The sequence below is a fragment of the Actinia tenebrosa genome, unplaced genomic scaffold (assembly GCF_029948245.1).
Source record: "Actinia tenebrosa isolate PJP-AT-01 unplaced genomic scaffold, QUT_ActTen_1.0 PGA_scaffold10__47_contigs__length_13832649, whole genome shotgun sequence".
Taxonomy (NCBI): Eukaryota; Metazoa; Cnidaria; class Anthozoa; order Actiniaria; family Actiniidae; genus Actinia; species Actinia tenebrosa.
This window is the reverse complement of record NW_028292570.1, coordinates 9,261,956-9,275,296: the sequence shown is the minus strand read 5'-3', so window position 1 is coordinate 9,275,296 and position 13,341 is coordinate 9,261,956. Positions and strand designations below refer to the sequence as shown.

Here is a 13,341-nt window from a genome sequence, read left to right as displayed (position 1 = left end):
CTTAGTACTAAAAAAATGCCTTTTTGTTCGCATTAAGCATATTTATAGCGTTATGAGTTATATCACTTTTTTCCAAGGCGAAACATAAGTCGTTGATCCAAGGGCGCCAGGACAGACGGATTGGGTTATAAACATGTATGACTGTTTCAGTTATTCGTAGATTTCTAATTGAATTGATATATGTTTGTTTCTAAATGGATACTAAATAGTGTTCACTTATCTTTGAAAATAAATGTTCTTTCCAACCGTCCGTACGATATGAATATTTACCGATGTACTATCCGTGCCAAGCAGCGTCGGCGTCGCTTCGTTAGCAAATACTCTCCTTAATAAGTTGATCAAATTTACCTAAGGGACTCCAAAGTAACAGCACTTTTGGAAAGGGGCTTAACATTCTCTTTGCCAATGTAACTCAAATTACGATAATAATACCTGTTACCTTGGTTTTAGGAGATAGTTATATATGTAATCTGAATCTTTTTATTTTACTTATTTATGTAGAATAAATAATTATTATTGTACAACAATAATAATAATCGCTTTGTTGAAAGAATTTAGTTCATTTTTTATCTTGACTCTCGTTAGAAATTCAACGCTTTTAAAATAATTACCTCCATTATGCTTGCTGACATTAACCAAGGTTAATGTGTTTGACTTGAATATTGAGAAAAGGGTTTTCCCATTTGATGTATATCTTTAACTTCTTAATCTTTACCGTATGTGTAAATTAGGTTCGTTATTCATAGTTATTAACCATGGTTTATTGAAGGTCGGGCTATGAAAATATCACGTCAATGTCATGCCTTATCCAGCTTTTACAACAAGAAAAGCCTTGTGCAATATTAGCCTTTCCAAGGTCGAGGAAACTGGGTGATTGTCTTTAAGAACATATTTCCAAGATGGCGTCTATTTCGCCCCCTATTTAATATGAATGGAGAAACTGCAACCGATTCTCTTCAGCTTAATAGCCCGGCTTAATAGATTTCAATTCACCGTTCTTATCTTTCCTCTCAGCACAGGAAAGTAACGAACGCTTTTTCGTGGAAAATTTGCTCATGATAACAAACTGCCAGTCACGCATTATGGACGTTCGAGGGCATTGTTTGCGCATGAATTTATAGTGCACGTTCGCTCATCGTAATGACTTCATTCCAATGTTTCCATGGGCAAAATATCAAGAAAACCTCGGTATTCAAACTCTTATATCTCTTCAAAACGAAGAGTAACACCAATATTTCATTTCGAAAATTTAAAGAAATCCTAAAGATGTCGAAACACGACATTTTTTCGTCGAATTGTTTTTGTGTCATGAAGAGGATTGCGTTCGTGTTCTGTGCCTAGGAAAGACAAAACGTCAAACTTCTCTAGAACTCAGTCCCAATCGGTAAAATTTTCGTTTGACATACAGGAACTTGTTTGTCAGACAGCAACTTGTTTCATATTTGCGGCAACTTGTCTAGTTTCTTATTTTTCAGAAATGTTTTTCTCTTGTCCCTTTTGGGCCACCTTAATTATTTATAGGTTTTTCTGCAGATAATACATTTACATCAACAGGTCACTGAAATCCAATCAAGTTCTCAATGGAGATTGAAATAAGTTTGGTATTTTTCGAAGGCAGAATTATTCATTCCGCCTTAAGGCTTCGGCAGATAACACGAAAGTATAGCGGTGCAATGAACTACTTCGACGATACGGCGGCCATCTCGACAGGGGGCAAAACAAAATAAAGATGACGGAAAATGTATAGACTTTCGTGTGTTTGTCTTTCTTTTATAGGTAAAGGTGATCGGTGTGTCGTCTTAATTCATATTTTGTTGTATTCTCTCGTGAGGAGCTGTTAAGGCTGCGTTCATAATGTATGACAGAGGAGGGGGGGGGGGGGGGAGGCAGGTGAAATTTAGAGGGGATGGGAAAAAATTTTACCAGTAAACTGGTGGGGGGGGGGGGGTTTGAAATTTTTTTCAGAGTATTGGGGGGGAGGGGGATGCAAAATGTTTAGAAGAAGCTACGAGAGATTGCCAGGGTGGATAGTAATTTTTTGAGGGTCTCTGGACGCCCAATAATGCCTTGTGATCCAAGATGGCCGCCGTATCGTCGAGTAGTCCATTAATCCCCGTGAGCAAGTCAAGGTTCATATGAGAACTATACAACAAGAGACCATGAAGGCTAGTGTTCTTCATGGTCTCTTGATATAAAGGAAAACAAAAGTCTGAGGTGCCCGGAAAAAATATATTTTACTACAGTTTTGCTAGAATTTCCCTGTTCGCTTGCACTGCCAAAGGACACTTTCTTTGTATACGAAATCGCACGATCTCGAGGAAATTAATAGACACTCGTAATGTTTTGAAAGTTCTTGTAATTGCACGAGCCTTTAGGCGAGTGCAATTAAAGAACTTTCTAAACATTACGAGTGTCTATTGATTCCAAATTGTACGAGAAGATCGTGCGATGTTTTGTTTATAGTTCACTCAACAAAATTTCAGTAAAAAATGCGAAGGCACGCCGTTCATCTTTGTCTATTTGGCGGCCGATTTTCAGCCCATCGCGCAACTGAAATGCATAAAAAAGATTAGTTCTTATTAGTTTTTACGGCTTTTTTAACGCTATAATTGTACTCCTCTCGACAAATCAGAGTCGAGTAATTTTGTTAAGTGTACTATAAGCCTGAAAATACACAAGTTCAAAAACTCATCAGTCAATTTTTCCGATGTCATTTTTACTTTTCGCTCAGTGGGCTCCCTGTGCATGAATATGTTTTTATTCTTTTTCAGACAAGGCCCAACATGGAGTTTTTAAAGTTCCTTTTGATCCTGGTCCTGTCTTCGAGAGGGACAAGTGATTGTCAAGACCAGCAACGTGTAAACATGCTGTTGAACAATCATTTCCCGCTTTATCTGATGAAAGACGAAGAAACTCGTACACCGGGAGTAGATTCCAAAGGAATGCGAAATGTATACCACGGACAACTTGAAAAAGGCATAAATGAAGTCATTAGCAGATGCCCTCAGAAATGCACGAGCATCGAATGGAATAATGCGTTGATTAATAACGCAGACGAAGTGATAAAGCGATTGCATGAAAATACGACAGCAATGTTTGTGTTTCCAATCCCTGTTGAAGTTGGTAAAAAAATCAGGTACAGATAATATTTTTTTAAAATTAAAAACCTATTAGAATGCCTAAAACGACCGCTGACCGTTAATGCACTAATACAATGCGCATGCGCATTATGAAAATGTATGGCTACGAAAACTGAATTTTTTAATCAACTTTTTTCCATCTGTTTACAGCTAGTACCTTTCTGTCTTCAGTCTGAAACACTGGGGAGGTGGGGTGGGGGGGGGGGGGGGGAGGGGATGCAGAACGGTTTCAAAAATGGTGACTGTTATGCCTAGAAAGGCATCACATAGCATCCTTTTTTAGGTTTTTCTCCTTTCTTAATTATTTAAAACTCCAATGTGTTGTGGCCGGCTACCTAATCCCCAGTGAATCTGTTCTTGTTTTAGGGGCTGATCATTATTTATCGAGAGGGGGGAGGGGCTGGTGCAAATAGGGGGTGGGTCAGCATTTTTTATGTGTGGGTTTAAGGTATTAGGATTTTTTTTTTTTTTGAAATTTCGTAACTTTAAATTTTTGTCTTTCATATGTTTGTGAAACTTCTTGCAATTTTTGATTGGAAAAGCCAAAATTTTGAGACAAATAAAAATCGTGACTTTATCAAGACCGGAAATGTCCCGTCGCTTGCAATAACGTTGAGTCCAAATGCTCCTTTGTCCTTGTAAAAAGATCCTACATTGCGATCGTCCAGAACAACAGATAATTTGACAAGTGATGACAAAATGGAAGGCTCAAGGTGTTTTGACCAACGCCATCGTGGCTCCCTGCAGCTTCCGGCTCCAAACTAAGAAATTCTTTTTTCTCGAATCTTTTTTGCCACTAAAACTGGGACACCCTTTTTGAGCTTATTATCTCCTGAGTATGTTAAGACATTTTTCGCAAACATAGCTTAAAATGTACGTGTCCGTTAACGTTTTCACTGAGGCATGGTCAAATTTCGCTTCGAGGACAATAATGTGAACAACAATTTAAAAAAATCGTATTTCGAAGATGTCTTCATAAACTATGTTTACTCAGCTTTCAGAAAATGTATACTTTGTTTGTGTTATACTATAAAGCCAGCGCGTTATTTAAGTTTGCGCGCATAGTGGTCGTAAACGTATCCTAATACCTTAAGCAAAAATCAGTAAAAATCATGCTTATAGGAGATGGGGGGTCAGCAAAAATCAAGCATAGCATATTTAATATTGCACCAGCCTCCCCTCTTGATAAATAATGACCAGTTCCTTAAGAAGACGTTCAGCATAATATAGGCGACACCCCTGGTTAACCCCCAAAAACGCTGTACAATTATCCCCTTCACAGTTCCATGCGTCATCGGGAAGGTATCCATGCCTTTGTATTGTAATGATAGATACATGTGAATCATTGTTCAAGGTGTTAAAAATGTCTCTATCCATCGCCTCGCTTCTTTCAAGATGGCACAGGGAACTGTGAATGGGACTATAGAGGCTTTGCACCATCACGTGATGGCAGCCATGACAGGAGGCAGGAACAATTGAATCTGGTCTAATCTGATTTACATGAGAAAGAATTCAGTTTCTCAAGGGAGAACGACTCTATTGTTGTGCCTCCTGTCATGACTGCCATCACGTGATGGTGCAAAGCCTCTGTTCACGATTCTTTGGCAAACATACCTCCACGCAGCTCAGTTCCACTTTCAGACTCCGCAACTCTCCCGGTCTTATCTAGACTATTTACTTTGATTTGTCAGCCAATACTATCACAATGACAGCACAGTACAAGTCATCGCGAGCCAAAAGCAAAGTAATTTGATAATGATGGTGGATATCGGGAGGTGTCGAGAAGATCTCAGCTATGAAATATTCCAGATCATTCGTAAACAGTCGCCTATCTTGCCCATCGTGTTTTTATTGGCTGCCATTGCTGGCGTCATCTTGTGGGTATTGGTAAGAAACTACACTCAGTTAAAAGCCTTTTGCATGAAAGTAGGGTGTCTTTGGGTATAAGGTCATTAGAAAAAAGAGCCCTAGCAGTAGGACATAGTTAACAGAGGGGAATGGTTAGGAAACCCTATTGTTATAGGTCTTTGTTCACTTTTTTCAAGCTTAACCGTGCACAATCCTTTGTTTTACCATTGCTTGTTTTACCATTGTTGGCAATGGCTGAGTGAACAGACCAAAATCTTTCTTTTGGCTGCTAGTTCAAAATACTTAAAGATTTATAAGAGATATTTGAATATTCCTTACAACAATCCCATAGACAAAGTTTATGTTTATTTATTTTCTAATTTCGGATGAGCATAAATCAAACATTGTGCACGGTCAAGACCGGTTCAACAACAAAAGCGAACAAAGACCTAATAACAATATTTTTCCTAACCATTCCCCTCTATTAACTATGAGTAGGAGAAGGTGGGGGGAGGGGTCGGGCTTTAGAGGGGAGGGATCGGGCTTCAGAGGGGAGGGGTGGGGCTTCAGAAAGGAGGGTCATCAGTAAAAAACATAAGTCTTTTGGAGGTCAAACCCTTTGACGAAAGCCTTTTCTTGTTGACTCAATAGAAGCGTCATGAATGTTCTTTTACTGAATAATTTAATAATTTTTTTAGTAATTTTTTTTAGACATATAACATATATAGTTTTTTTTTTCTAGGTACATGTTATTCTTAAATTTAAATTTGATATAAAAATTAGTTAGGATTTTTTCAGATTTTATCATAGAATTAGTTTGTATATAGTGAAGTATATATTTTTATAGTTTGTAATTAGTTTATTGTTTTATATGCAGGGCCCCTATGGATATCAGCCTAGTTGCTGAAAGGGCTACCCTGTTGAAATAAAGTCTTTATTATATTATTACCCCAGCTCTACTCCTTGATTAACTTTTATTCATGTTTCACCAGGGTATGATTTATAATGGACCTAAATTTAATCCCGCCTTTTCTATTTGTAGGAAGCGCGCCAAAATGCTCAGGAATTCTCGAGTTCTTTCTTTCGTGGAACTTTCGACGGGTTCTGGTGGGCTTTTATTTCCATGACGACGGTGGGGTGAGTACTAGTATCCCAAGTGCCTTTGCACGCTTATTATTGTTTTCTTTGGCTTTATGTTCATCTTTTTCTAATGCCAATTCTACCACTAATGAAGTGCTAACCAATAAAAGTATTAATGTTAAGGTGGTTACTTTAACATTTGATAAAGACACGTTCTACTAATTTTTGGCAAATAAAAGTAGCTAGTCGTAGTATCTGTACTAAACCTGAAATTACTCAAAAAGTATTCCAGTATTTTGATGACTATATCTATTTTAAATGAGTATAGCTTCGAAGGCTTGGTTAATATTAATTTTAGCTCTTTAAATGGAAACATTTTATATCTCACTCGCAATTTGAATTTGAAATCCAAATGTAAAGTATCCTTTTCAAAATCGTTTGATTTCTCTAAAGGTATGGAGACAAGACACCTCGTACTGTGCTTGGTCGAGTGTTTGCCATGATTTGGATCATCATGGGGATTGTTATCATATCCTTCTTCACTGCCACCATTGCCAGCACAATAACCATAGCAACAGTAGAAAAAAGCTGCCACACGTTGAAAAACAGAAATGTAAGTCTCTATATATATATCCCTGCTTGATTGAGCTGGAGGCAATGGGCTATTACATGTGATTGTTTCAATTAATTCAATAATGTTTTCATTTTAAGGTCGCGATAATTTCGAATGATACGAAAGTCAAGGACTACGTTACGGAACAGGGTGCCAAAAGCATTAAAGGTATTGAATAGTATATATTGGTAGTAGTATAAAGCAGCAGCTTCAAAAAGCATGCAACAGTAGTAGTTGCAGTAGCAGAAATATCTGTAACAGAAGCATAGTAAATCAGCAGCTACAAGAACAACAGCACCAGTAACAACGTGTACAGCAGCAGTAGCAGCAGCAGGAGCAGTAGATCAGCAGCTACAAGAACAACAGCACCAGTAACATCAACGTGTACAGCAACAGCAGCAGCAGCAGGAGTAGTAGAGCAGCAGCTGCTAGAACAGCAGCAGCAGTAGTAGTAGTAGTAGTAGTAGTAGCGACATCCATGACAGAAACGTAGTAGATCAGCAGCTACAAGAACAACAGCATCAGCATGCAGCAGCAACAGGAGTAGTAGAGCAGCAGCTGCAAACAACAGCAGCAGTAGCTGCAGCAACATCCATAACATAAACATAGTAGATCAGCATCTACAAGTAAGAAAAAAACACTAGAACAACAACAGCAGCAGCAGCAGGAATATAGTAGGCAGTAGCTGCAAACAACAGCGAAGGTAGTAGTATATAATAGTAGCACAAACAGCAGTACTGAAATTGTGTCTATCATCCCAGTGATAGCTAGTGACAGATTTTATTTTATTTACCCTGCTAGAGTTCGACAGTTTTCCAGCTATGTTCAAAGCCTGGCGCAATAAGGAAGCTGGAATAAACAGCCTTTTTGTCGAGGAGCATACCGCTTTAATGTATTTTTATGGTCGCAACGATAATTCCGCGATAAAAGATGTGAGGGTGACCAAGTCTACCAAAGACGTGAAGCAATTAACCTTGTTTTACGTGGTGGTAAAGAAGAGCCCTTCGACAGGATCAGCTCTCTGTGGCCTGAATACATTGGACTTGAAAGAATTACTTACAGTACCAGATCTGCCTAAACCACCTGAGATGGTAAGTACGATGTTTTTGATGTGTACACAAGAGGACAGACAGATAAAGCTGACGTCCACGAGCGCGCGCTCGTTCCATAGGTTTTTTGATCACTAAAAATGAGAAGTTTTTATCGTTTTTGTTATTGTAAAAAAACGAATAGACATCAGTATTTTATGTGTCTGTCCTCTTCGTCATTTCGTCATCAAATTGTCAAAGCAGTATGCGGATCCACACTCCACATTACTTTGGTAATGTGATGACAAAATATATCGTCAATAAGAGGACAGACACATAAAAAACTGATGTCTATTTGTTAAATAGAGCTAGGTTAGTCAGGTGCGAATAATGATATGGCAAATTCGAAGTCAAGGTGTATAGGTGTAGCTGTATACTAAGCGTTGCAAGTGATTGGGTAATTGACACAAAATTCCAATGTCAGTGTTAGGGGAGAGATGGTGGTGGGGGGGGGGGGGGTGGCAAAATCACATGGAAAGCTGTACAAACATAACCCCACCCCCCCCACCCCCAACCTCCATGGTTGAGGCAACAATTGCATAACCCCCTTTCATCACCCTGCAATAGTTCTCAAGCCCCCTTAATATGTGATAACCCCCCCCCCCCCCCAACCACTTTCTCAAAATAACATATCCCCTCCCCTACAATTTTCCCTCCCCCCCCCCCCCTCCCCCACCTCCATAATGGGCCAATAAATGAAAGCCTCCTTACGGCATGTAGCCGTTACGTGCACGTATCGTAAATTGGGTCCAGTCAGATTATTACAATCTCTGCCTGGCATCTATGTATCTAACGAATCTAGCTATATTAACCATGCTTGATCGATTTTTTTGTGTTTTTTTAGTACGAATCAAGTTTCGAAGAAGAGGTTGACCAACCACTTTCGATCGACTCTCCTGAAACCAAGCCTATCCTAATAATCCTTAGCATTTGCTGTGCCAGTCTCGCTGTGTCTGGATATATAGGAATTACTATTATCAACTGGGTAAAGGGGAAAAAGAAAAAAGCAAAGTTTGATAAAGCTGGAGGTAATTAAATAGTTTCAATTGCTTCTTTAGAAGACAGAGCAAGGCATCAGAGAATGCATACGAGGAGATAGGAGGAGAGAAGGGGGACAGACAGACAGACAGACACTGGTGTAGGGCAGCGTATAAAGTAGCATGGAATTTATTGGTAGGGTAAGGTAGAGTAGGGTAGGGTGAGGTGGGGTAGAATATAATTATAGGGTAGGTGGGATAGGATAGGATGTGATAGGATAGGAGAGGACAGGATGGGATGGGATGGGATGGGATAGGATGGGATGGGATGGGATGGGATGGGATGGGATGGGGTGGGGTGGGGTAGGATGGGGTAGGGTAGGGTAGGGTAGGGTAGGAAAGGGTGGGGTAGGGTGGGGTGGAGTAGGGTAGGGTGGGGTAGGGTAGAATAGGGTAGGGTAGGGTAGGATAGGATAGGATGGGATGGGATAGGATGGGGTAGTGTAGGGTAGGGTAGGGTAGGGTAGGGTAGGGTATAGGGTATAGGGTATAGGGTATAGGGTATAGGGTATAGGGTATAGGTATAGGGTATAGGGTTTAGGGTATAGGTCATAGGGTATAGGGTATAGGTATAGGGTATAGGTATAGGGTATAGGGTTTAGGGTATAGGTCATAGGGTATAGGGTATAGGGTATAGGGTATAGGGTATAGGGTATAGGGTATAGGGTATAGGGTATAGGGTATAGGGTATAGGGTATAGGGTATAGGGTATAGGGTATAGGATAGGGTAAGGTAGGTATTTTAAAAAGCCTTGGATTATTTGTCAGATTTTGCTCATTATACCATTACATTATACCATTGCTTACTGTTTCAGCTTCTAGTCACGAAATGGAGAAGAGTTCTTTTACCAAGCTTCGACTTTGTCAACTTCAACAGTCTCTTAACCATATCGCACAAGAAGTCAAAGAAATGAAGGAGGTTTTGGACGCGTACGATGCCTAATCCACTAATGAACTCAATGAACTTACTGCTGGTTATGTAATTATTAGAGTACCTAGGTTACTACCATTATCATTGAAGTGCGACACCCGAAGTTTAATGATGTCTCGTTCGCCGACTGACATTTCAACGAGCATCAATCAAAGAGCGGCAATAAAAAAACAACAACAATACCTTGAGAGTGATGTTAGACTAAAGCGAAGATTTTAATACTCTTATCCTCTAAAATCTTTAGTTCAGTCCAAAACGTCCATCGAGATCTTGTTTTTTTTTATTGATTGCAGAGTGATTGACAGTTGTCGAAATGCTAGTCGGCGAACAAGATTAACGCGAACTTTGCGGGCCGATACTTCAACGATATAATATGTAGTAATAGAAACATTTCAACACTTGCACTCCCTTTTATAAAGCAGTCAATGTTTTTCAAGTTCAATCAAGTCAGTCCGGCTTTTTGGTTCCATGAGTACTTGGTAAGCATATTACTATTACTATTGCTATTAGTAATAGAAACATTTCAGCACTTGCACTCCCTTTTATAAAGCAGCCAACGTTTTTCAAATTCAATTAATCAAGTTAGTCCGGCTTTTTGGTTCCATGAGTACTTGGTAAGCATATTACTAGGATACAAACTATCCTATGACCAATACTAATACCTCACTGGAATTTTATTCAACTCAATATACACCTGCAACTTAAGGAACTAAGCGGTTCAGTAAAAACTACAATTTTTAAAGTGCAAAATCACTAAGAAAAGGTCCTCCCAGCCCCCATTTTGACCAAATCCCATATTCCCAGCCTAGCTCAAAACTCAATCCCTTTTCAATTTGTTACTGTTTTTTGGGGAGTTTTTAAATCCCATTCCCAGTACAAAACAATCCCATTCTCCCAGCTCAAAAAAAAAAAAAAAAAAAGAAAGAAAGAAATCCTAGCTCCCATTTTACCCCTTCAGGACCCTCCTAGGACACGTTTATTGCTTGTTTCAGGAGAAATGCAAATTAACCATGCACGGGAACACGGGAAACCTTCTAGGGTGCAAACATTGGAATCTTGGAAGAAGAGACTAGTTTAAAAGATCAAATAGGACGTTTGCATGATGGCGTCATTGACCATCATGAGGTAGGGAATACAAATATAAATGAGAAAGAAAATTCGCGAAGCATTATGGTAGTGGGAGTCAAATGGCGCCATCATGGATACGTCCTATTGGAATAAAGTTATTTATCAGAAAAAAGTTAACATATAATCCCTGTATTATCAACGCTCCATTAGCGTAATATATTATATACTTATTGTGTTCATCCGAGCCCATTATGGCAGATTTTATAGTCGTCGAGCATTTCTCTGCTCAAGTTAAAAAATGACAAAGCATGCAACGCGGAAAGGCTAACATTGTTGTTAGGGGCATGGGCCCGGTTGTACGAAGGGTGGATAGCGCTATCCGGCGGATAAATCCTCATCCAGTGGATAAGTCGATGCTGTTATCCAATGAATTTATCCACTGGATAAGATGTATCCGTCGGATAATGCTATCCACCATTCGTACAACCGGGCCCTGGACACCAGTGAGTTGCCATAGCAACCACAGTTTGTGCATTTTGATGTTCGATATTTTGAAAACAAGCATACTGCAAAGTTTGAATGACATTCATCAAATAATCTCACATATATACCAGGGTGCCAATGGGGTTTGTAGTAAGCTGACAATTGGCCAAAAAAAATAGTAGTTAACTGACGAATAACCTATAATAAGCCTGAAGCGAGATGACGTTTTACCCCCGACTCTATACCATAATAGTTTCTAAAATTCTTTCATATTAAAATTTTTGATTCCTTAGAGAATACAGGAACAATAGTCATAATTAAAGAACAAAAGCAGTGCGAAAAGGAGTCTAGAGACGGGGGTAAAACGACATCTCGCTTCAGGCTTATTAGTAGTTAACCGTCAACAGACATTTCATTATTTTGGCTAATATTATGGCCACCGCTGTAAAATTATTACAGTTAATTGACATTCGGCCAAAAAATTAGCAGTTAACTGACAAGGGGGTACCCCTATAGACCTCTTCATCTCTGACGCAATGTTTCCCCATTTCAGATCACGTCATTCCCTAGAGTATCATTTCTTTGTTTAAGGTTTGCGCTTGGTTGCACATGAGAAGACACATGAATATGGACACAGCTCAAACAAGAGAATATGAACTAAGAGAAGGAATCCTACCTATATAGCCTTGTAACCATCATGTGCACAGTTTGATGCTATTTTTAGCTTGGAGATATTTTGAGCGAAGAACCTGATTGGTTGATTTCTTGAGGGTAGGCGGCTTTCAGTCTTGCAGTAAACAAAACCTGTGTTTTTGTCATGGACGTAGCGAAATAAGGCGCTTTTCGTGTTCTAAAACGAGGCATTAAAGGGAAGCATGATTATCGCGCGGGCATGGTAACGAGTTAAAAATAGCATCAATGATTATAAAAATAGCATCAAAGTGTGCACATGATGGGACACGGGGATTCCTTCTTTTAGTTCATTTTCTCCTGGCTCAAACAAAGAATCTTATTCTCAAGGGAGTGACACGTGGTCTGAGATGGGAAAACATTACCCCAAGCCGAAGAGGTCTATTGGGACCATCATATACTGAAATCTATGTTTAAGGAAACTGTGAGTTGACAATATGACGTCATCAGGCTTCTAAAAAATTAAATATCTCTAGAGCCAAAAATGCTAGCTAGAAAAGCAAAGTACTTTAGAGGTAAAAAATCGAGAGATTAACTAATTTCACCGTAGTGGCACTTGAAACAATGTTGGGCGAGGAGAAATAGCTCCGAGGGAGTCTAGGGTTGGGGAAAATGTTTTCTTTCCCCTTTCTCCTTTTGCTTCCCTCAGGGTATATAATATCGCATTCGCTCGCTGAAACAGAGTATATGAAAGCACGCTAGCTCTCTCTCTCTCTTTCTCTCTTGAACAGGGTATCTATTTTCGCAAGTACCGGAACAGGTTTTTTTATACAACAGGGTTTGGTTTTCAGCGATTTTACTCTGGAACAGGGTATGAATTTCAGCGATTTTACTCTGAAACAGGGTCAGGGTTCAAAAGGGCTCAGCGGCACATCCCTACCCTAAACGGGCCAGACCCCCCTTTCCCCTCTTTCCGGGTAACTGAGCCGGTTCACCGACAAACTTCCACCACTTAGGCTCATGGGCATAGGTACACAGGCAGCCCAAAACAAAAGAGTGTGTCTAAACACTTTAAAAGCAACAGTTTATTTGCTCCAACTTCTTAGAATTACAATATTCATAACGAAATAAAAAAAAGGAAAAAGATTAAGATTTTAGCTATCTGCAATAAATATAAGGGCCAAAATGTACAGTCTGTAAAATTTCTGTGTATTGTTGTTTGTACAATCTCCTGCCGGGTGACGTTTAGTCAGTGGAATCTGAAGCACTTCCGGTGTTTTTACTATACTTCATTTCCCACACGAGACGACTGTAATCACGAGGAGGCACGAGAATTATAAGGACGAATTTGTGCTTTCAGTGCTTTCTCGATCTGCCATGTGAACCACAATAGATTGAACCTGGGTCTTATAGTCTCAAGGATA

The 13,341-nt window shown here is 39.5% G+C and overlaps 1 protein-coding gene across 2 annotated transcripts in view; it reads left to right on the top strand.

The window, feature by feature from the left end:
* The window catches only part of LOC116303751 (uncharacterized), a 30,086-nt gene extending 16,979 nt beyond the window's left edge, over positions 1-13,107 (top strand). For both annotated transcript variants that reach the window (XM_089026845.1, XM_089026846.1), the window contains exons 2-9: positions 2,772-3,136; positions 4,832-5,027; positions 6,031-6,125; positions 6,522-6,681; positions 6,780-6,849; positions 7,483-7,772; positions 8,614-8,797; positions 9,621-13,107. In XM_089026845.1, coding sequence (XP_088882971.1) covers positions 2,772-3,136; positions 4,832-5,027; positions 6,031-6,125; positions 6,522-6,681; positions 6,780-6,849; positions 7,483-7,772; positions 8,614-8,797; positions 9,621-9,748 — 1,488 coding nt within the window. In that variant the 3' untranslated portion in view covers positions 9,749-13,107. The remainder of the gene's footprint in view (positions 1-2,771; positions 3,137-4,831; positions 5,028-6,030; positions 6,126-6,521; positions 6,682-6,779; positions 6,850-7,482; positions 7,773-8,613; positions 8,798-9,620) is intronic.
* Positions 13,108-13,341: the final 234 nt, after the last annotated feature.